We start from the raw sequence: 25,038 nt of genomic DNA, 5'->3' as shown, positions 1-25,038 counted from the left end.
TGTTCTTGGCATCACTTGAGATTGAGGAATTTTGGATGCCTCTTTAAGTGACTGAGCCCTTGAAGTGAAGTCATGAAATGAAAGTTTAGGGGATTCCTTTCTGGTTCTTTTAGGAGAAAGTCTGCAGGATTCTCAGTGGACCTGTCCAGATATTTACTAAATGCTGCCAAACTCAGTGATTATAACTTCAGAAGGTAACTTTCAGGTATCATCAGTGTGTTAACTAGTCTAACTTTACTGACTTTAATTTGGGAAGAAAGTCTTTTGGCTAGTTTTTTCCCCTCCTTAAAGTATACCTGCTGTTTACTATTATAATATTCACAAAGGCTACATCAGTGTCTCCAAGAGAAATCCAAAAAAAGTCTGAGTCTTTATTCTAGCATCAGACAACACCACTGAGGGTGATGGAGGAGGGGGCAAATTAAGTTCTATAAAACAGCGCTAACTCCTTTCTGCTAACTGCACAGATAGAAAGTGAGATTTGTACAATGCATTTGGGCAAGTGGAAAATGCCAATTATAGGCAGAGGAAGACCAATCATGAGTTCTGATCATATTGGTCCCCATCTGGCCCTGTAGGAGGCCCAGAGTATTGCCATGTAATCCCCATTCTCTGCCCAAAAGCATGGCAGGGCAGAAAGGTGGGCATTGCTGCAGTTAAGGATTCCTGTACCCATGTGTATAGGGGAGGCTCATTTCTGAGTTCAAGTTTCCTTCAACAGGGAAACTTGATCCTACCTACAAAGGTCACAAGGATCCCCCTTCCATGAGGACTGCCCTCCTCATTTCTCTTGTCTGAGTTCAGCAGCAGGCATAGAGCACTAAAGGGCCTCAACAGATGTATAAATAGCCCTGGGTTTCCATATTAGAATGTCAATGTCTGAACTTTTCAAGAATTTTCTGTGAGACCAGTTCATCTCCTGCTTCAATCCAATCATTCCTGGTTTAGGAAGACTCTCCTTCAGTGGTCACTACCAGGCTCCTTGCATCATGCGACCTTTCCATCTTTAGCTTGTGCCTTTCAGGGTTGGTTGCCTGGGGCTGCCTCTGTGAGGAGAGCTGGTCTTTCTGAATATTGCACTTCCTTTTCCTTCCAACAAAAATCTCACTCTCCTAGTTTTTCTCTGGCAGACTCAGCCTGGTCCTCCATGTCCATCGCCTGGAACACTGTTTAATGGACTCTATAAGACCTTCCACTTGAAAAGGAGTGAACCATTGGTGGGTGACGGTCTGGGAGTGCTGGAGAGGGCTAAGGCTCAAGTCACAAGTTCCTCTGTAGATGTGGGGATTGAAGCTCGGGTGAGGGCTTGCAATGAGGGGAGGAGGTGGCCAGATGCCTGATGAAGTTTTCTCCATTTGGAATTTTTATTTTTTAAAGAGAGCAGGAGAAGAGAATATTATTAAGTGATAAGATGACAGAATCAGGAATAGTTGGAAACATATTTTCATATTTGTTGAATGTCATTTTTTTATTCTGTTATTTTCCCTCAGTCTAATTTCTTTGGTGGAAAATAATGCAGTTAATGTTATGTTGTGTTTCCAGTGACACAAGATGATTTTAGGTTAGCAACTCAACATTAAATAACATAATGTATCACATAGTGAGAAAGCCATTGCTTTAAAACTTGCAAGCCTTCTGATTATGTCAACAGGAGCATGCAAATTTTCTCTGATTTTTGCTTATCTCCCTCTTTGGCCAAGAAAGCAGGTCTCAGGTTCACAGCGTTCTACAACCATCAGTGTCTTCCTAGGTTTTAATAAAAATAATCTGCTTTCATTATCTTCATTTTTATAGTTATCCTCTGCTTATGGAAAATGATGCTGGTTTTCCATTTAGAGTGATGGGTATAAATTTTAACCAGATATTTCATTGATTTTTTATTTTGTTTTATTTTGGCCAAATGTTTTATTTAATGAACTGACTAAAAAAATTAGCTAATAAGTAGTGTAAGTGATGTGGATATGTAAAAAAAGCAAATTGCACTGTTTCTATACAAACAGTGATACAGCTCCAGAATCTCTTATCCTTTATGGTTTCTTCTGTATATTCTTGTGGAAGTTATTGGAAACTGAAATAGCTAAACTGCCATGGGGAAACTAAAAACTGCATACAGACATCAGTCAAACTTAGTCACTTTTGCTTTTTAAAATCCTTATACCACTTTCTGGCTTAAGAGAAGATTATTATCCTTAATTATGATAATATTGACCCTTTGAGTAAAATGTAATTAGAACTTCATTATATATATCACTGAAGGTACAGGATCTCTAGGGTATATTGTTGTAGTATCACGGAACTTGAAAATGAAGAGGTATGATTGACATGGTCCAGATCAGATAAATAAGACTATTGACTCTTAGTTTTAAGCTTATAAGTGTCCTTTGTGAGCAGTCTAACACCTGCTACAATTCTGTATACAGTTCATGATGGTCAAGAGACTGCTACTTTAAAAATCTAAATAGAAGTTTATAAGTTAGCCACATTTCAATTAAAAAGGAATCAGATAGTTCCAGAACACCCACTTGAGTTCTATTACTCAGAAAATTATGAATTTAATAGCATTATTACTAGCAGAGACAGAATGAATTATAAGGTTCATTGATGAAGTCTTCCCATTTTAACATTTCTTGTCATTAGTACTGCTAGTTGTCCTGTTAAGAATGTAACACTGGCCTATTGTTAGAGATGTACATTGTTGTACTTTTCAAAGTGGAACATTAGATTTCAAACAGTAAGTTAAAGCAAAAGTGTAAGGGAAAGCATTTTAGCATTTCTCAGGTAGCTTGCTGGCTCTCAGGGTGAGTAAGGTGGAGGTGACTGTCCTGCAGAAAGTCTCTCATAAGCAGGTGGAGCCTCAGGGACCTGTGAGGATGAGAAAGGAAGAAAGTGGGCTTTGGCAACAATGTCTATGTTTCTGGGGAGGCATTAAGTGAAAAGAGCATCGTGTTTACATGTTTTATTTCTACCATAGACTGAAACTTCTGAGTGTTCACATCTAATTTCCACCATAAAGGGTAGCTGTTAAATCTCACAAAAGTGTAAATTGAAACATTGTCAGAGGGAAGGATAGAAAAAAAGTAGAACTAAGGGGTTTTCCAAAACCTAAAAGTGTGTTTATACCTGGATAGTTAATGTCAGTAGAAGTCCTGAGGCCTAACTAATAAATTCTTGAACCCTGTTTACAGACAATATATACTACATCTTTGCTTCTTAGATCTTTGTAGTTTTGTCTAAAGGTACATTTATATATCAACTGGGCACAAATGTGTCAGTCCTTTATTTCATGCTCAACATTCTAGGAAATGCTGCAGAGTGGGAAACTGAGGCACAGAGAAGTTACTCATGCAAGATCACACAACTATTAAGACATGAAGCTAAGAATCAAACACAGTCATTTGGCTCCAGAGTGAGTGCTTTCAACCATTATGTTCTGTTGCTTCTATACCAGTGCCATCCAATAGAAATACAGTGCAAGCCACATATGTCATTTTAAAATTTCTAGTAACTACATTTTTAAAAGACAAGTAAAAATTAATTTTAATAAAATAGTTTATATAACCTACCATATCAAAATATAGTCATCTCAATATGTAATCAATATAAAAATCATTAATGAGTTTCAAATACATTTTGAAATAGGGTATGCATTATAGTAGCCTAATTCAAATTACTATTTCAAACGTTCCATTACAATGTGTGACTAGTGGCTACCCCATAAACATAGCACAGCTCTATACAATTAATAATAGGTACTTTTTCTCCTCCCTATATATCTACATTAATGAAAAGGGCAAATGTAACTAAAAACACAACATACAACAAAAGGATATTATATCTAAAACCAAGTTCTTCCTTTGGATTTTATGTGTAGGGCTCTCATTATTGACCCTGGAAAATCTGAGTATGAAAAGATACAATTTAGCCAGGCATGGAGGGGCATGCCTGTAATTCCAGTGGCTCAGGAGGCTGAGGCAGGAGGATCTCGAGTTCAAAGCCAGCCTCAGCAACTTAGTGAGACCCTGTTTCTAAATAAAATATAAAAGGTGCTGGGGATGTTGTTCAGTTGTTAAGCACCTCTGGGTTCAATTCCCAGTACAAAATAATAATAATAATAATAATAATAATAATACAACTTAAGGAAAATCTCTGTGTGTCACTTGGTTTTTGTTTTTATGATTATTTTTATTGTGGTAAAATATCTTAACAAAATTTACAATTTTGACTACTTTTAGATCAACAGTCTAATAGCACTAAATATGTTTACTCTGTCCTTGCTTTTTCAGTAGAAATCATTTTGTTCAGTTCAGCTAAAATCAGCTATCTGTGAAAATATCCAGATGCATGAACTTAGCCTACCTGAGGGTCACCGTTTTGGTTTTGAAAAGACAGTTTGCTGTCCTGATGACCAAGCCCCTCACATGGGCATCTTTCCCTTGAGTTACTTCGAGTTCCAACATGAAGATTTTTGTCCTGAAATATAAATTCATAAAAGTGAATGGGTAAGATGAAATAACTGAGTCCATTAAAGAAAAGATGAGGCCAAATCTTAAGAATAGGTTTTAATCTAGGTTATGCAATTTACTTGCTCTGTGTCCTCAGGCTAGCCATTTTACCTCTCTGAATTACAGTTTTTGCATCAAAAATAGGAAAATAATACCACCTCTCTCTCAGAGTGGTGGAAATTAACTAAAGGTAAAGTACTGGTGAAGTGCTTGGCACCAGGTTGTTAATAGATGAATATTTTTTTAAGGAAAGGAGAAGATTGAATCTATAAAATGAACCTCTTATGAAATTATCTTCAAAAATGAAGGAGAAATAAAGACTCCCTCAGGCAAATAAAAGTTGAGGGAATATGTTGTCAACAGACCTGCCTTGCCAGAAATGTTGAATTCTTTAGAAAGAAGGAAAATACAGACCAGAAACTCCTATCTACATAAAGAAAGTGTTACGGTTTAGATGTGGCGTCCCCCCAAAACTCACATGTGAGACAATGCAAGAAGGTTTGAAGGAGAAATGATTGCGTTATGAGAATCTTCACCCAATCAGTGAGTTAATCCCATAATGATGGGATTAACTGAGAGAAAACTGAAGTGATAGGGTGTGGCTGGAGGAGGTAGGAATCAGGGTGTGGCTTTGGGATATATATTTTTGTCTAAAGAGTGGAGTCCCCTACCCTCCCTCCCTCTCCTTCCTGACGATGTGAGCTGCTTCCCTCTGCCATGCTCTTCCACCATGATGTTCTGCCTTACCCGGAGCCCCAAGGTATGGAGCCAGCCTTCTATGGACTAAGACCTCTGAAACTTTGAGTCCTCAAATAAACCCTTCTTCTACCATAATTGTGCTGGTCAGATCATTTGGTCACAGCAGGAAAAAAGCTGACTAAAACAGAAAGGAAGAACATTGAAGAAAGAATAAATGAAGATAAAGTAAAAACTTTTATTTTTCTTATTCTTAATTGATCTAACATAGTAACTAGTTAGAATAATAATATATTTAATTATGTATGCTTATATATAAGTGAAATGAATGACAGCAATGATGCAGAGAATAAGAAGGAAGAACTAGATGAAGGGGACTAGAATTAGTTGTAAATGTGTATTTTAAACTAGAAGGCAACCACTTAAAGTTAAATTTAAAAAGTATATGCCAAGAAAAGAAAGAAAATGAAGTCCTATAAATTGTTCAGTTAAAACCAATTAAAAGAGTGGAAGACAAAAATAGGAATAAAGAACAAGGGCAAAAAATATATAAAACAGTACAAATATACTAGATATTAATCCCAAATATATCAGTAATTGCTTTAAATGTCAGTGGATTAAGAAATGCATCAGTTAATAGATGAGATTGTCAGAGTGGGTCAAAAACAAAATTCACTATAAACGACGTATGTACATGAAAAGTAAATGGATGAAGCGAGATATACCATGCTAACACTAATCAAAAGAAAGTGGGAAACTGGAAATAATGACAAATGCCTGTAAGTCCAGCAAATCAGGAGGCCAAGGCAGGAAGATCAACAAGTTCAAGGCAGCCTTAGCAACTAAGCGAAGTCCTAAGCAACTTAATGAGACCCTGATTCAAAATAAAAACTAAGAAGGGCTAGGGATGGGGCTCAGTGGTAAAGTGCCCCTGGGTTAAATCCCTAGTACTGGAAAAGAAAGGGAAGGGAAGGGGAAAGGGGAAAGAAAAAGAGAAGAAAGAAAGAACATGGAAAACTGGGAATAAAGGTACACACCCATAATCCCAGGAACTCCAAAAGCTGAGGCAAGAAGATCACAAGTTTGAGGCTGGCCCCAGAAACTTAGCAAGACCCTGTCTCAAAATAAAAATAAAAAGGCCTATGGATGTAGTCCAGTGCTAGAGCACTCTTACCTACAGGTACAAGGTCCTGAGTTCAGTTCCCAGTACCACAAATAGAGGAAAGAAAGTGGACATTCCTATGTTGATTTCATAAAGAGCAGACAACACAGTAAAGTCATGGATAAAAAGGGACATTTTGCAATGATAAAGGGCTTCATTCTCGAGAAGACATAAAACTTAACATGTGTACACCTAATGAGAAAGCATCAAAATACACAGGACAAAAACTGATAGAACTTCAAGGAGATTCCACTGAATCCACTATGCATTTAGAGTTATAGTTGGAGACTTTAACATTCCTCTATCAGAAGTGGATGGTCCAACAGGCAAAAAGTGAGTAAGGACATAGTTAAACCTACCAAAACTGTCCACCAAGTAACTATGATAGAGGTTAGATGCTACTATATGCTCTTGTCGTCCAACACAGCAGAATACATATTCTCAAGCTCACATAGAATTCACCAAGGTTGACCTCATTCTGGGCCATAAAACATATCATAACAAATTTAAAACAATAGAAATAAGGAGCCAGGCATAGTGACACACACCTGAAAACCCAGCAACCCAGAAGGCTGACATATTGGATCTCAAATTCAAGGCTAGAGATCCTGTGTCAAAATAAAAAACTAAAAGGGGCTTAAAATGTAACTGAGTGGTAGAGTATCTTTAGGCTCAATCCTTAGTACCACACACAAAAACGGATAGAAATCATGCATGTCTCTCTTAGATCTAAACAGGATTAATCTAGAAATCAGCAACAGAAAGCTGAAAAATCCCCCAAATTTATTTACTTGAAGAATAAACAACACACTTCTATGCAGCACATGGGTCAAAGAACTCTCAAGAGAAATTTTTAAATATTTTGAACTAAATGAAATTGAAAATACAACTAATCAGTTTGTGAGATGCAGTGGAAGCAGTACTTAACTGAAAATTTATAGCATTAAATGCATACCTTAGAAAAGAAAAAAGAATCTAAAATCAATCACCTAGGCTTCTACCTTACAAAACTAGAAGGAAACCAAATTAAATCCAAAATAAGCAGGGGGGGAAAAATAAAAGTAGACAAGAAATCCATGAAATTGAAAAACATGAAAGAAATAGACAAATCTTCTCTATCAAAAGCTGTTTCCTGGAAAAGATTGATAAAGATAACCCATTAGCCAGGGTAAGGAAGAGAAAGAGAAAACACAAAGAAAGAGGACATCACTAAAGATTCCATGGGCTGTAAAAGGATGATCAGGAAATACTGAGAACCACTCTATGCCCACAAATTTGAAAACCTAAACAAAATGCACCAATTCCTTGAAAGACATAATCTTTGGATACTCACACAAGAAGAAATAAACCATGTTAGGCCTATATTCATCATAAAAATTGAAAAAATAATTAGTTGCCTTCAATAATAGAAAGTAGCCCAGAGGGGTTCACTGTTGAATTCTACCAGATATTTAAGAAAGAAATTATTTCAATTCCCTACAATCTCTTTCAGAAGACAGAAGCAAAAGGAATATTTCCTAACTTTCTGTGAGGGCAGCATTGCCTTAACACCAAAGCCAAAGATATAACAAGAAAAGAAACTAGAGCTCATGAACATGGATTCAAAAGTCCTCAAGAAAATATTGGCAAATCAAACTCAACAATAAGTTAAAAAAAAAAAAAGTCAGACACCATAAACAAGTGGATTTACCCAGGTATACAAGCAAGTTGATTCAGTTCATGTAATCCAACACATTAAGAGGCTAAAGAAGAAAAATCATATGGTCATATCAGCAGATGTGGAAAAAGCATTTGACAAAATTCAATCCCCATTCATGACTGAAATTCTGAGTAAACTAAGAACAGAGGGAAACTTTCTCAACTTTGCTAAAGAAACAAAAAAACACAGCTAACATTATACTTAATGATGATAAACTTTAAATTTTCCCACTGTATCAGAAATAAAGTAAATATGTCCTTTCTCACCACTCTTTTTCAACATTGTACTGGAAGTTCTAGTTAATGCAACAAAAAAGGGAAATAAAAGGCATACTGATTGGGAAGAAAGGAAGAAAATGGCCTTCATCAATTATTGATTTTTTTTTCCTTCTTCTAAGTCCCTCACCTACCATAGAATAGAAGTGGGGTTCACTCTCTCAGTTCACTATCAATTCTCTGCATATCATTCAAACTCAGTGTGCATGTTAAAATGCAGACTCCTGGACCCCACCACCACAGATGGTCCCCAAATTTGCATTTCAGTGAGAATCCCAGATGATTCCAGGTGGGTCCGGATCATGCATTGATACCTTCTCCTCTTTCCCACTAAATGTGAACACACTAGAGGGCTCTGCTTGGTGATGTCAGCCCCCCAATTTGCCCAGTTTTTCATGGTTTGTATTTGGAAAAACGTTGGTAAGAAAGGTGTTAGGGAAAAGAAGATACAAAACTGCCCAGTGTCTAGGCAAGGAAGGAAAACGTTGGAACGTGCATCTCTTACTTTCTCCTTTTCTTTAGCCTGCCAAGCTGTAGACCTCCCCCAACACACACCAACCCTAGACTCCTTTACACAACCTTTTCTGAATGAAGTGTTTGCTGAATGAAGAATGGGACTTTTCAACATCTTCTGAAAAGACAACATTTTTCCAGAGCTTCCAGATGTATAACAAGAGAGGGAGAATTGCAATTCTTCTTTCATCTATCACAATGAAGAATGCCTTTGGGTGCTACCTGGTTTTGAAGAAAGGTTGCTAGAATCTGTAGTTTTTATAGTGTATAGACTCAGTTGATGTTGCCCACTCATGGAAGAGGTACCCAGTGCCAGAAGAGTGGACAGGTTGTTGTGTTAGCTTCCTGCTTCTTTGGGTAAAGAAGAAAAAGAAAATATTAAACCAAATTGATCACCTAAAGAGAATGGAACTTGTTAAAAATAAATAATAAAACAGGGATGCTTTGAACGGCTGAGAGGAGTATGATCTTCTCACTGCACTGATGTCCAGAGGGATTTTGGATTTCTGGGCTATGTAGTAAGAAAGTTAGAAGAACGTGGAATTTCCTAGGATGAAAGATGTAAAAGAGGCAAGGTGGGAAAATGGGCCACTACAGGAAGTAACAACAGGAGAGAATCTCCAAAGGCACTGGTAAAAGCTGAGGAGTCTAATGTTCTGCTGTTAAGGTGATCACAATCTCTTTTCCATGGGCATCACCAAACACCGGTACTGAGCTACACATGGCAGCCAGATTCTCAAGTTTGCTTCAAATAGTACCAAAGAGATGGGGCAAGTTTCTGGTTGGAATTCATGCCTGGGCAGAAGCAAAAGAAAAGTTGCCAAAAGTGCAATGTATGGAAAGATTTATCAGAAGCAGGAATCAAAGCTAGAGATGATTATGAGAATATTTTATCCCCTTCCCCAAAAAATTCAGAGAAAGGAGCAGATAGGGAGTCCTGGATCTGAAAGAATCCCAGCAATGGGAACTCTACCAACCGTCAAGGTTCTGTATCCACTTCGTCTTCTACAATACCAGCAGCCGATGAGCAGTGAAATTCCCAGGATCACTATCAGGATGCCAATCCCCGCAGCCCTGGCCCAAGAGATAGACAAGTCCAACTTGGCACAGAAACATTATTTCAGATTAGAATAAAATGTAAATCACTCTTTTTTCTTCATATGGGCTTTGATAGCCCAGAGAAACACCTCTTGGTCCTCAAGTAGTTTGCCATCCCCTACACAGGGCACCCCCACCAGACCTCCAGCTCCTGTATCAGGGACCGGGCGGTCCAGTCTGGGAGCCTCTCAGCTGTGTTCCCACAGGAGTGCTGCTAACTGCACAGCCCACACACCCAAGTTCCAAGCGTAGGAGGTGCCCTAGCAGTTATTCCTCATGTGGACAGTATGCTTATTGAGGCAGAATTATCTTTTCTTCTCATCAGAGCTGGTTTAAAGCATTTCCTCCAACTCAGTCCAGAAAAAGGGAATATAAATTAGCATTGACTAAACATCTACAATAAGCCACATGCTGCACTGAACATCCTATGTGCATTAACTTTTATTATTATTATTTTAGTTGTTGATAGACCTTTATTTTGTTTATTTTTATGTGGTGCTGAGGATTGAACTCAGTGCCTCACATGTGATAGGCAAGTGCTCTACCACTGAGCTACAATCCCAGTCCTGCATTAGCTTTTTATAATTTTTAAAATTCTCATAATAACCCTTTAAGGTAGATGCCACTTCTCATCCCTGATTCATAGGTGAGAAAATAAATGCAAAGTTTAAATGACTTGCCCATTGTCATCCAGAGAGAACAAAAGACAAAGCTAGGATTTGTACCCAAGGCAGAGACATCTACCCCACACCCTCCCCTCACCCGCTGTGGCCCTGGGGAGAGGGGTCTAAGCTAAGCCTAGAGCAGAGCTTCGTTGCTTATGGAAGGATCTGATCCTAAGCATAGAATGTCAATCTGGGATTCAACTAGCCTGTGGGCCCTGAGTCCAGTGACCTCCAGGAACCATTACAGTTACCACAAAGGCAGTGGAAACAGGGCCTGGGGTTGTGCACTGCCTGCATACATTGTCAGTTAGCTAGTAGCCGCTTGATTTTTGACACTACAGCATGATCAAAGTTGAGAGTACTGTGTGTTACTTGTGGTTATAAACTTGCTAGGAAAGTCTCTGTGGATCCGGTGATTTGCATAAATTGAGCAGCTATAGGAGGAGGAAGGTTAAACAGAGGCTTCTGGAGAGAGTTTTTCCTAGTACCTCCTACCTGGTCACCTCCAACTCCAAGTTGCTGGAGGTATCAAGCATATCCTGTCCATCTCCAAAAGGGATGCAGAGAACCATACAATTGCAGAACTAGACGCAAGCTCTGACCCAGTTATGGAGGCCAATCCACCCTTTTTCTAGATCATGAAACTGAGACCCACCAAGATCTCTCAGCATCACTGCCACCCTAGTGACTCCTCTACCATCCATTGAGCGCCAGTTTGTGCCTGGCTCTATGCTAAGCACCCTGCAAATATGCTTTCCTTTTATTCTCACATCAACCCTCTGAGGTAAGTATGACGTTTGTTTTACAGCTAACATCAGGCTGATAAAATGCCCAAGGTTGCACAACCAGTAAGTGCCAGACTCAGCAGTCACAGTAACTGGCACTAGACACCCAAAGAAGGAACTCTAGAATTTGGGCCAGACCCAGATTTCCAGTCTCTTAGGCCAGTATTCTTCCTGCAGAAATCACTTTTTCCTAAAATGAAGCTGTCACAGGAGTGTACAAAGTGCTCTCGTGACTGGAGGCAGCTGATCAAATTCCCAGCGTGTCTGTGCTCTAACTTTACCCTGTGGTTTCCCCTAGAACATCCCAAAACAGACAGAGCTCTGTTCCAGCTCTTTATACACAGTCACACTGTACTCACAACACTCCCAGGTGACTGAGAGCATAAAACAACAAGGAACGACAGGAGAACACTGCTTAGCAGGGCTCCCAAGTGTCACCCAGATGCCACCACCTGTAGTAGAATCACCCGAGATTAATTTAAAAGCAAACTCTGTAGAGAGCTTATGCCCACTCAGTTGTGAGAACTTTTGTCTACTGAGGTTTCAAAGAAGTAGTTAACACTCAAAGCAGGTGGGTCGCCCTTTCAGGTTTGCCCTACTTCACATTGTTCTTCCTCATTCTGTCTAGTGGTAAGATTGTGAGAAGGATAAATATTCTCGGAGAATCTCAGAGGTGTGTTGCTCCAGTACAGCTATCTGTATTTCCCTACCTCCATTCACCTGTTTACATGGGAGGTCAGCTGAGCAGGGACCTTTCATGAGAGGGTAAGTCTGACGTTGGTGGCCTTATGCAGAAGAGATTAGTCTTTCACTACCCTGCACAAAATCATGATGTTCTATGTACTCAAAGGTTCCTACCCACACAGACTGAGGTTAAGAGAGTCACTTTGTGGGAGCTTTGGTCATCTGAACTTCATACAGACAGCAAAATGTCAAAGGAAATGACATTCTGCTTGTCAAGGACCACTCCCACACATACGGGTCAAATGGGGTTTTGGGGGTTTTGTTTGTTTGTTCATTTGTTTTTAGTGCTAGAGCCTGGAGCTCCCCTGTGTTCTCATGGAAGATGCCAGAGAATCCACCCAACCCTGCATTAGTGCTTTGTTCAGGATGCAAGACAGAAAGCTCAGGCCTTCAGTCAGGGACTCCTTCATATGATGATGGTTATAAACTCTATATGCCTTTTATTAAGCTATTGTTCCCTAACTTCAAAGCCATTTTCTGTGCTTTGCTCTGGGGTGCTGGTTTTGAACTCTACAAAGTCCACTTCTCTTTTGCTCAGTGGCTCCCATTAGCACCTAGAGAGAGTCCTCTAGACTGAAAGAGGGAGAAGGAGATGCTCCCTCCAGTCAGTATAGCCCCAGCAGCGGTTCTTCACACCATCAGTCCCATTTATCAGCTCTACTTCTGGCACCCCAGGACCAGCCTTGTTATGCCCCTCACCAGCTGATCAGTGCCCACCACAAAGATCTGAGCATTTAATCATAGGCCCCTCCTCTAAGCTCCTGAAGCACCAGGACCAGCTAAGCAGAAATCCTTCCTCAGAACTGTGGGTCCCATTTCTGTGGCGTCCCTTCTCTCTGCTCCAAGTTGTGATGGTCCCACACTTCCCTTTCTTCACCCAGCCCCAGGGGTGGGAGCAGCCTCCTGCAGTTACTGCCTCTGGGTGCCCTCTGGGTCTCCTTTGCTTCCTCAGGCCCAGTTCCTGGTTAACCACCTCTTTATACCGAAGTTGAAATGCCCACTTGGTTTCTGTCTTCCTGATTAGACCCTGAGAGCAATTCTGTTTGGGCTGTGGATGCCACCTGGCCACTAGCTCCCCCAGCTGGGAGACATAGCACTACACAGTAAAGAACAGCTCATTTCCAGCCTACTGAGCTACCCATTTCCTGCCTCCAGCCTTTGGCTTCATGGTAAACATTCTGATCTCTGCCCTAGCCTCTTGTTGGATGGGATTGTGCAAATATTTGTCTCTGCTGGCCTGCAGCATAGTGCCTCATAGGCAAACAAACCTGGATTTAAATCCCAACATCATGTTCAGCTGCACATTTCCAATTTTCTCTAAGTCTCTCCTCACTTACAGCACAGCAAAGATGATACCCAAAAGGGTGAACCACGTGGGGTGGGGGGTGAGCAGAGAATGCCTTTCACTTGAGAGGAATGGCCCTAGGCTTCCCTTCATCTCCCCCTTTCTATTGGTAAGACAGAGATGATGACACACCATTTTTAATCATGTAGACAAAAGCAACATCCAAGGGGAGTAACCAGAGAGAAGTACACCGATCAGCTTGAATTTCCTACTACGTGAGACACTAACAGAATTACATTTTAAAGAAGAGACCCGGGCACAGTGGGGCATGCCTGAATCCCAGCGGCTCCAGAGGTGAGACGGGAGGATCATGAGTTCACAGCCAGTCTCAGCAATTTAGCAAGGCCCTAAGCAACTCAGAGAGACCCTGTCTCTAAATAAAATACAAAACAGGGCTGGGGATGTGGCTCGGTGGTTGACTGCCCCTGGGGTTAATTCCCCAGTATCAAATAAAAAAAAAAAAAAAAAAAAAGGAGAAGAGGCTGTCAAATCATCTTAAAGCGGCTGAAACAATAGCCTAACTAATTCCATGTGCAATTTACCTTCTCCACCCTCCACCTCGCACTTGGAGATGCTAATCATATAAATACTTATTTTTAATTAATGCAATACCAAGCCGCTTTATGTAGGATAAGGCCATGATGCAAAGGTTATGGCCACCGTCTTCATCCTGGAGTCAGTCCACACACCTGCCCTTCATCCTCATGGGCTCTTTGGCAACTCAACTTCATTCTGCCTGCAAAGCACCTTCAGGAGTCTGAGTGGAGTTGACAGAATAAGATTTGAGGAAAAAAGCATCTTGATCCTGGACAGATGTTTTTCAGTTTGGGAACCTACAATTAAGACCCAGTGACCCAGAATATAGACAAGAACAGACAGATCCACCTTTTTCTCCTTATCTCCCTGCCTGTTTAGCCCCAGAGAAGCTTGAGTGAGCCCTTTGTAGGACCCTAAGTTCTCCTCTTATTGTCAGGGTGTTTACTCTCTGAGGGGATAAACACAGGGAGATGTACAGACAGTCTTGTGTTAGTGGAAGTCAGCAGGATGGCAAATCGATAACCCTTCTGGGTCTCATTTTGAACTTACTCTTCAGTTGTAATGTAAGAGTGACTGTGCCTCTTCCTGGGGTAATCATAGGTGAAGAGAGCCTCCTCTTGTGGCATCTCGTGGGGTCAGAGCTCAGGACACCTAACAAAGAGTCACATGGGCATCATTTAGTGTATCCAAAGTGTCTTTATGCATCATTCATAAAGATCCACAAAGACATTATTGCCAGGTGACCAGAATTGACAGGTGGACCTTCTAGTTTCTCTCTGTGAGAGGATTTCTACCAACTTCTCTCACTAATATCAAGGACTTTGGAAATTGCTGGAACTTCTAGCTAATGGAAAATTAAGCTTGAAGAAGAAACTACCCATGAAAGCCAAAAATATTTCAAACTGAATTATTATTGGGGGATGCTCTTCAATTATCTTCAGTTTGACTGTATACCATAAACTTATAGTAAAAGAAACAACACATTTCTATTCATTCTCTACTTTCCCTGACCCAGGGCATTGGTTAATAAAACAATAAAAGTTATTTCTCTCCAAAGTTACTATTTGATATCATTCCCTAGACAGAGGCTAGGATGAGATTAAATGTATTTCCCTGAGCATTCCCTGCCCAACTAGGCCATGGGTGTATAAGGCAGAGCAACCAAGCGTAGAGTCTTCCAACTCCACATTTCAACAAAGGAAATACCCCACACACGTCTTAGCTTGTCCCTGTGCACATCACCCAAAATAAGCCAAGGAAGCCCGGGACCTGACTTTGTCTAACAATTGTCTTCCCTTACACCTAAACCAATTTTTGCTTCCCTCTAGTTCACATTTCGTGGATGGGGGTCAAAACAATTTTTTAAAACTGTAATATATACAAAGGAACAACAACAAGCTCATGAATTACAATGATCATGATTAAAGTGAGCTCATTGAAGACCAATATTGGAAATGTCTCTCCTTGCTATTGTGTATTTTTCTTCCCTCTCACTGTTCTGTGAATATCAAAGGCCTGATCCCCACAGAGTTATATTAATGAGCTCCAGTTTGAATAACGGAGCAAATGGAGAGCAGAGTGGGGGTTTCACCATGTGACTCCTTTCCACTGGAAGCATTTTCTGTGTGATTTGCCCTTCCCAATAGTAAAAAAGAAATTATAGTTGAACTCATTGATCACCTCAGGTGGGTAATGTGGGGGTGAATGCTCTTCAAAATTGCAGACAAGAAACCCAATTAATTCTGCATTAAATTGTTTTTGTATATCATGCTCAGAGCCTCGGCAAAGAGCACAGGGACAGCAAATGCACCTTGTTCTGCTGAAACCCCCAGATGCGGTCCTTTAAGTGACAGGAGAGTACATCCAGCACAGGGGAGCTACTTGTTGCCAGCAGACTGTCTTTCACCCCAGGAATAATCACCATTCTCAGAAGTTGCTGAGGACTGAGAGAGGATCTAGGAGGAGACTGTGAACACCCAGAAGTTGGAGATACACACATTGAGGAGAAACCCTGCTATCTGTTAATCATCAGGAAGGCAACAAGGATGGCAGAGAGGTCCACCAGCATTTCTCAGGCCCTGTTCTGGAAGACTAGGACACCATGACAGTGAGAAGAAATGTCCTTACCGTCCTTGACGAGCGAGTCCTTCGCCTACTCACTTGCTGTGTGTGTGAAGATTGCTTCTCTGGCTCTTAATCTTTTTAACAATTTTTTTCCTTGATCTTGAGTCCCATGATAGTCACGGGTTTGAATTCCTGACGGGGTCATCTGTAATTGCTTATTTGGCATGAAAGAAATTGACTTCATTACACCTTCAAAAAAACCACAGTTCACTGTGGCCTCTGTTTTCCCCAGTCTCAGTGCTTCTTCCTCGAGAAGTCATTTATTTTAAATGCTGGCTCTCTGTAGGGTTACTAGATAAATATAGAATACCCAGTGAAATTTGAATTTCTGATAAATAATATTTCTGATGAATAATATTTCAGGTCTCATGTAATATTGTTTAGTATAAATATGTCCCACGTATTGCATGGGACATGTACTAAAAAATATTTTTTGTTTATCTGAAATCCAAATTTAATTGGGCACCCTAGACCCTCCCTCATCTCTGCCTCAAAGAGTTGAAGAACCTGTAGGCTAACTTCTGGAGATCATCCAGTCCCACACTTTCATGTCCAAGAAGAAGAATTAGAAGATTTTAAAAGCCCCTAAACTGAGCTCCTTGAGTTCTCTGTGATGACACTGGGGTTAACTGCCTACAGGGGACAGTGAGTTTCCATGCATTTACAAACCTCAGATGAAATTTTCTTTTTCAAGGTGGAATATGACCTACTTAGATCTGACTAAAACCAGGATAATTACACTTAACATCATAATCTACCCTGTGAATCAAATGTGTATAGCCCAGAAGTATTTCAGTGGGACACCGTAGTCACCTTTGCTAAGTGGCTCCCCATATCCCTCAGGGACACTCAAAACGAAACAAAAATCCCTCCAGAGTTAAGGAATGTGAGAGTTCTCATTGGCTGAGAACTTGGGTTAAGTGACCACAAAACTCCCATCCCCCTAACATCCGAGCCCCCTGACCTCATTCCTTTCAGATCCTTTGCCTTTCCAGTTTGCATGTTGGTGTGTGGGCAGGAGCTGCCCTGTGTGAGGACAGTATCACCCTACTGGAAACTGGATATTTGGATATCCATCACTGGACTTGGTAAAGAGAGAAACAAAACAGAGAAAGAAGAGTTGATCCTTGTTAGGCAAAACAAGGAAAACCTTTATGAAAAGAGGAAAAAATTAAACAGATCTAAATGACAAGGGATCAACCATGAAAAAATGGAGGAAGAGGGACTGGAGATATAGCTCAAAGGTAGAGTGTGCTTGCCTAGCATGTGCAAGAACCTAGGCTTGACCCCTAATGCTGGAAAAAAAAAAAAAAAATCCTAATGGAAAAACATTTTAGCACAACCAATGTAAATGCCCTGAGGCAGAACAATAGACTATGACTTGGTCTGGGTTTCCAGAACTGAGGCTGTCCCAGGGGATTTTGTACAAAAATTGGGAAGAATACAAGCCCCTGGTGTCAGTGGACTGGGGAGAACAATTTTAACCTGAACCTCAGAGTTATGCCTGGTAAACTCTCAGAAAGTTCTAGTGGTGATTGCTAGTCTACAAAGAAGGCTGCAGTTCTAAACTGAGAAGCCCAAGGTTTGTGCTAGGCTGAGCTCTACAACTACCCTGGGCCCCTGGATGACTGGCGGCACAACCACAGAGGAGAGCAGTGCCGACCGGGGCATCAGAGCCAGGTGAAGTCCCAGGTCTCACCAAGCCCTCTGGTGATGGGAGCTGACTCAAGAGGTATCCTTCCAGGATGGAGACTAGAAGACTACTGTCACTTCTCCTCCTTCAAAAAGGGCTCCGTGTCTAGACACTCTGCAGGCAACACTATACTCTATCAGGGGACCTACTCTTCAGTGATTTAAAAAAAAAAAAAATTTTTTTTTTAGTTATAGATGAACACGGTACTTTATTATATTTATTTATTTTTATGTGGTACTAAGGCTTGAACCGGTGCCTCAAACATGCTAGGCAAGCGCTCTACCACTGAGCTACAACCCCCGCCCAGGGATTTTTTTTTTTTTTTTTTTTTAACCTCAGGGAGGGAGGGAGTCCTGATCAGAACGTTCACAGAAATTTATCTCCTTGTTTTTTTTTTTTTTTTTTTTTTTTTTCTGGGGTTGGGGAGGGAGGGGGCAGGGTTTAGTTCCAGGGATTGAACTCAGGGGCACTCAACCACTGAGCCACATCCTCAGCCCTATTTGGCATTTTATTTACAGACAGGGTCTCATTGAGTTGCTTAGCAACTCACCATTGCTGAGGCTGGCTTTGAACTCAAGATCCTTCTGTCTCAGCTGCTGAGATTACAGGCATGCTCCAGCCTTCTTTTTTGTTGTTTTTTGTTTTTTGTTTGTGTGTGTGTGTGTGTTGTTATTGTTTTTTGTTTGTTTTGTTTTGTTTTGTACTGGGGATTGAACCCAGGGGTGACTGACCACTGAGCCATACCCCCGGCCCTTTTTATTTTGAGACAGGGTCTCACTGAATGGCTAAGTGCCTCACTAACTTACTGAGGCGGGCTTTGAATTTGGGATCCTCCTGCCTCAGCAGGATTACAGGTGTCTGCCACTGGTTCCAGTCTCTTTGAGTCTTTAAGTAGTTCATGGCTTCTGAGTGCCCAGTCATGCAAGGTTACATGACCAGGATAAGCTGAGTAGAGCTTCTTCAAATAAAGGTTCACTGGGACCCTCAGTCTGAAAATCTTACCACATCCTGTTTCCTGGAAGTCCCCCAGAAGTTCCCCCTGACTAGGCCTCTTAGCAACTGTCCTTGGACTGGCCTCAGCCTCAGGCTCCACATCCAGTTAGCCCAAGCCAGGCCCTACCTGCCCTAGCCTCAATACTTTCAAGTGATTGCCTTTCCTTCCTTGGCAGTACTGTCCTGGGAAGGGGCTCTAGCCCACCTGCCTGCACTCCATCTCTTTAGTTTGCATGAACTTTGGCAAATCAGAAACCTTTGAAATTCTCAGTGCATAAATATAAACAATGGTGTTAACAGTATTCACAGGCTCAAAGATATAATGCTTATCAAGTGCTTGGAACGGTATCTGACACCAAACATGCTTAACAACGACAGAGCGAATCAGGAGATGGATGGCTATCTGTTACCCCTTGGTCTCAGTTCAGACCACTGCTGCTCCCTGCAGCTGCCCCAGGGTTAGAACTTGAACACTTAATAGGGTGCTGGCTACTACTGGCTCTCTGCTGCCACCTAGTGAGTATTGTGCTCTTTGCACCACAGGCCCATCTCACGAAGGGTCTGGAGATGTCTGATTTTTTTTCAAAACCCTCTTGCTTATGGTGCTCAGGGACCAGAATTCTCTTTACTTGTCTACCTTGGGGCTAGAAACTCTCAGTGCCCTCTTAAATATTGTTAGCACACCCCAGAGCCATTGCTGTCAATATGGATTGATGCTGCCGACCTTTTGCAGAAGCTGAACTGAGCTGAACTATGGAAGGCAGAGAAGGCAAACAGACAGATCTGTGGTGACTGTGGCTGCAACAATGGTCCCTCCCTATGCTGTGTAATAACCTTGAATCCCTTATTTATTACTTGTGTGACCTTGGCAAGTTACTTCACCTGTGAGCTTCAGCATCCTGTGAGCTTTAGCATCCTCATCAGCAAACTGGGGAATAAAGAATAATTACAAAACTGCCATGAGAATTAAATGAAGTAATGTATATAAAATCATCTAATGCAGTGCCTGGCAAGTAAATGAAGCTAGAAAAAATGACTAGTACCTTTGTGAATTTCCTGTGAACGGAAGCACCTGGAAAGAACTGGCAGACAAGCCTAGTAGCTCATGACCACTGCTAAGTGCTAACAAGTTACCCCCTTATGAAACCTGTTGACAGTGTGACTTCTTTGTTTGGCCTGCATATAAAAAAGGCCTATGGGCTAATGGGGGCTAAGTAGGAGACTACAGTGGAACTGGCTGGGGGCTAAAGCTGAGGCTGGAGGCTGTTACCACCCCTGAATATAGCATGTCTACTGTCCTAACTTCATCTTGAATCTTCTACCTGCCAGGACCCCAAATCTCTTTTCTGAGTCTGAGCCCCGACACAAGCAGCTACTGCTGGGTTCATTTTGATCCCTCTCAAGAAGGAGAAGGGGAGGGCTCCATCAGTTCCCACTCCACTAGGAAATTTGCTGCAGGTGAAACAGCCTCCACCTGGCACGCGTGTACAGAAGCTGGCTCACGTGTGCACATGGCCCAGTTCCCAAGGCTGTTCAGGTGAGCAGAGAAAAGCACAGTCAAACTATGTGGCCACTTGTGAGCAGTCACTATCAAGAAGGACTGGATTTTCACCTTTGGAGTGGAAAGATACTGAAGGGGTCAACCTCAATGTTTGCTGTGCCATCAGATTATACTAGGCCCCCCCACCCCCCCCCCCGAGTCCTGCCCAGGCTGTGGTGCGGGTACTGCTTCTCAGTGGGGGGAGAAGGCAAGAAAAGTTCAAGGGAAGAAGGGTTTCGCTGGAGTCTAGAAAGGTAAGCAGGGGTTCACCAGGTATGAGATGGGAGTACTTCCAGGTGGGGGATAAACAGGTATTCTTCGCCAGTCAAAACTTGGGGTGAGGGTGAGGAGGCTAGGTCAGGAAGAGGGGGGCTCAGAGGCATGGAATGCCCAGTGGGTTTGGAGAACTGAAAGGAGCTCTCCATGGCTGCAGCTCCAAGTACAAGAAAGGGAGCGGCTGGTCCTTAGAGGGCCTATGCCATGCTGAGGCTTTTGGACTGACTTCATGGGTTGTTTGGAGTCACAGAAAGGTGTGAAGGCAGGGGGAAAGTGGGTTGTCCAGACTCTGGGTCAATCTACTTTTCAGTTTCATGAAGATGCCTACTTTCCAGGTGGCGTGAGGACCACCTGCATTGTTGTGTGTGAAAACATTTAGTAAATTGTAAATCATTTTGATGTGAGACTATAGAAGCAGTGGCTTGTCCTTGATTGATAGGGGATTGGATTTATGATATGAAGGATGAATAGGAGAGAGATTCTGATCCTGATCAGATGCTCACTCCAGCACTGTCTTTGAGTATGCAAAACTCTCAGCATCTGTCTCTTAATTGCAAGAAGAGGACTCAGGGTCTCTTGGGAAGACTGATAGGTGAGCTAGTATGCCTGACATGGAATAAACTCTTGTATTAGTTCACATTCTTTGGTTACAAGCAATGGAAACTGAATCTGGTATATATATAAATATTTGTAGACACAATGCCTTTATTTTATTTATTTATATGTGGTGCTGAGGATTGAACCCAGTGCCTCACAAGTACTAGGCAAACACCCTACCCCTGAGCCACAACCCCAGTCCTAGAATCTGGTTTTATTTCTTGTGCTTTAGGAAAACTCTTGTTAAGGAAGCTGGTTCTTGTGCCAACATATTGGCGTGTTGGGCCTACATTTTCTTCTAGCAACTGCAGAGTTTCTGATAAAATTCATGGGTCTTTGACCCACTTTGAGTTAATTTTGTGCAGGATGAGAGACAAGAAACAAGTTTCATTCTTCTACACATGGATTTCCAGTTTTCCCAGTACCAGTTGTTAAAAAGTCTCTTTTTTCTCCAACATATGTTAAGCACCTTTGTCCACTATCAGATTTATGTGATTTGTCTTTGTTCCATTGGCCTTCATGTCTGTTTTGGTGCCATGCTGTAACAACAGATTTGTAGTATAATTTGAGGTCAGGTATTGTGAGCCTCCAGTATGGTTCTTCTTGCTTAGGATGGCATTGGTTATTTGGTCTTTTTTCCTTCCAAATCAATTTTGAGATTTTTTTTCTAGTTAAGTGAAGAATGTCATCAGTATTTTGACAGGGATTTATTGAATCTGTGTAACATTTTTGGTAGAATGGCCATTTTGACAATATTAATTCTGCCTATACAAGAACATGGGAGGTCCATCTTTGAAGGCCTTCTTCAATTTCTTTCTTCAATTTTTATAGTTTTAATTATAGAGGCCCTTTATCTCCTTCATTGGATTAATTAAAAGTATTTTTAAAATTTTTTTGAAGTTATTTTGAATGGGATAGTTTTTCTGATTTATTTTTCAACAGATTCATTATTTGAGTATAGGAAAGTGATTGATTTATGTGTATTGATCTTGAATCCTGCTACTTTACTAAATTTGTTTATCAGTTCTAAATGTCTGGTGGCATTTTTGGGGTCTTCTAAATATAGTATTATGTCATCAGCAAATAGATAATTTGAACTCTTCTTTTATATTTGTTTTCCTTTAATTTCCTTCTCTTGCTTCATCACTCTGGCTGGAGTTTCAAGGATGATGTTGAATAGGATTGGTGAGGGTGGACATCCTTGTCTTGTTCCTATTTTTAGAGAAAATGCTTTCAGGTTTTCTCCTTTAAGTATGATGTAGGCCTTGGGTTTGTCACATATAGTCTTTACAATGTTGAGTTAAGTTCCTTCTATCCCTAGTTTCTCTAGAGTTTTAAACATGAATGGGTACTGTACTTTGCCACATGCTTTTCCTGCATCTATTGAGAGAATCATGTGATTACTTTCCTTACCTCTATTTATGTGGTGAATTATATTTATTGATTTCTCTATGTTAAACCAACCTTGCATCCCTGGAATGAAACCCACTTGATCATATCTTTTAAATGTGTTTTTGTATGTGTCTTGCCAATATTTTATTAAGAATTTTTGCATCCATGTTCATCAAGGATATTGGCCTGAAGTTTTCTTTCCTTGATGATATTGGTTTCATGGAATGAATTTGACAGTGTCGACTCCTTTTCTATTCCCTGGAATAATTTTGAGGAGGATTGGTATTAGTTCTTCTTTAAAGGTCAAGTAGAACTCTGATGAGAATCTGTCTGATCCTGGACTTTTTTTATGTTGGAAAGCTTTTGACAGCTGCATCAATTTCATTAGTCAGTATTGTTCTGTTTAAGTTTTCTATATTCTTATGGTTCAATTTGGGTAGGTCATATTTCTGTAGGAATTTGCCAGTATCTTCAAAACTTCCTAGATTATTAGAGTATAGATTTACAAAATAGTTTCTGATGATCCTCTGGATTTCTGTACTGTCTGAAATTATATCTCTAATTTTGTTAATATGAGGCTTCTGTCTCTTTCTTTTTGGTTAGTTTGGCTAAGGGTTTATCAGTCTTGTTTATCTTTTTGAAAAACCAACTCTTAATTTCACTAATCCTTTGTATTATTTATTCTCAATTTCACTGATTTGGGCTCTGATTTTAATTATTTCTTCTACTAATTTTGGTGTTGGCTTGTTCTCTTTTTGCTAGTTTTTGAGGTATGATGTTAGATTACTTATTTGATATCTTTTTTAATTTTTTATTTTTTTTTTGTAAATAGATGGGATACATGTTGTTTCTGTTTGTACATGGAGTAACAGCATACCATTTGCATATTCATACATTTACATAGAGTAATGATGTTTGATTCATTCCATTATTTTTCCTCCCCCCCACCCCTCCCACCTCTCTTTTCCCTCTAAACAGTCCCTCCTTCCTCCATTCTTGCCCCCCTCCCACCCCCCATTACGTGTCATCATCTGCTTATCAGTGAGATCATTCATCTTTTGGATTTTTTAGATTGGCTTATCTCACTTAGCATGATATTCTCCTATTTCATCCATTTGCCTGCAAATGCCATACTTTTATTATTCTTTATGGCTGAGTAATATTCCATTGTATATATATACCACAGTTTCTTTATCCATTCATCAATTGAAGGGCATCTAGGTTGGTTCCATAGTCTGGCTATTGTGAATGGAGCAGCTATGGACATTGATATGGCTGTATCTCTGTAGTATGCTGACTTTAAGTCCTTTGGGTATAGGCCAAGGAGTGGGATAGCTGGGTCAAATGGTAGGTCCATTCCAAGTTTTCTAAGGAATCTCCACACTGCTTTCCAGAGTGGCTGCACTACTTTGCAGCCCCACCAGCAATGTATGAGTGTACCTTTTTCCGCACATCCTCTTCAACACCTATTGTTGCTTGTATTCTTGATAATCGCCATTCTAATTGGGGTGAGATGGAATCTTAGGGTAGTTTTGATTTGCATTTCTCTTATTACTAAAGATGGTGAACATTTTTTCAATATGTTTGTTGATTGCTTGTAGATCTTCTTTGGTGAAGTGTCTGTTCATTTCCTTATCCCATTTGTTGATTGGGTTATTTGTATTCTTCATGTAGAGTTTTTTGAGTTCTTTATATATTCTGGAAATTAGCGCTCTATCTGAAGTATGAGTGGCAAAGATATTCTCCCACTCTGTAGGCTCTCTCTTTGCATTGCTGATAGTTTCCTTTGCTGAGAAAAAGCTATTTAGTTTGAATCTGTCCCAGTTATTGATTCTTGCTTTAATTTCTTGTGCTATGGGAGTCCTGTTAAGGAAGTCTGATCCTAAGCCAACAAGTTGAAGGTTTGGACCTACTTTTTCTTCTATAAGATGCAGGGTCTTTGGTCTGATTTCAAGGTCCTTGATCCATTGTGAGTTGAGTTTTGTGCAGGGTGATAGATAGGGGTTTAGTTTCATTCTGTTGCATATGGATTTCCAGTTTTCCCAGCACCATTTGTTGAAGAGGCTATCTTTTCTCCATTGCATATTTTTGGCACCTTTGTCTAGTATGAGAAAATTGTATTTATTTGGGTTTGTGTCTGTGTCCTCTATTCTGTACCATTGATCTACCTGTCTATTTTGGTGCCAATACCATGCCGTTTTTGTTACTATTGCTTTGTAGTATAGTTGAAGTTCTGGTATTGCAATACCCCCTGTTTCATTCTTCCTGCTAAGGATTGCTTTAGCTATTCTGGATTTCTTATTTTTCCAGATGAATTTCATGACTGCTTGCTCTATTTCTGTGAGGTACGTCACTGGGATTTTAATTGGAATTGCATTGAATCTGTATAGCACTTTTGGTAG

At 40.6% G+C, this 25,038-nt stretch overlaps 1 protein-coding gene across 2 annotated transcripts; it reads right to left on the bottom strand.

The window, feature by feature from the left end:
- Positions 1 to 1,127: 1,127 nt before the first annotated feature.
- MLANA (melan-A) lies at positions 1,128 to 16,302 on the bottom strand. Of its 2 annotated transcripts, XM_079113107.1 has the most exons (5): positions 16,149 to 16,302; positions 14,571 to 14,672; positions 9,825 to 9,921; positions 4,357 to 4,470; positions 1,128 to 2,862 (listed from the first exon to the last, which is right to left on the bottom strand). In XM_079113107.1, exons 2-5 carry the CDS (start codon positions 14,645 to 14,647, stop codon positions 2,794 to 2,796), a joined length of 357 nt encoding a protein of 118 aa, XP_078969233.1. In that variant the 5' UTR covers positions 14,648 to 14,672; positions 16,149 to 16,302; the 3' UTR covers positions 1,128 to 2,793. The 2 variants fall into 2 exon arrangements, with proteins under 2 accessions (XP_078969233.1, XP_078969234.1); XM_079113108.1 differs by lacking the exons at positions 14,571 to 14,672; positions 16,149 to 16,302 and adding an exon at positions 11,106 to 11,399.
- Positions 16,303 to 25,038: the final 8,736 nt, after the last annotated feature.

Source organism: Sciurus vulgaris, assembly GCF_902686455.1.
Source record: "Sciurus vulgaris genome assembly, chromosome: 15".
NCBI lineage: Eukaryota > Metazoa > Chordata > Mammalia > Rodentia > Sciuridae > Sciurus > Sciurus vulgaris.
This window is presented reverse-complemented; position numbering and strand designations above follow the sequence as displayed.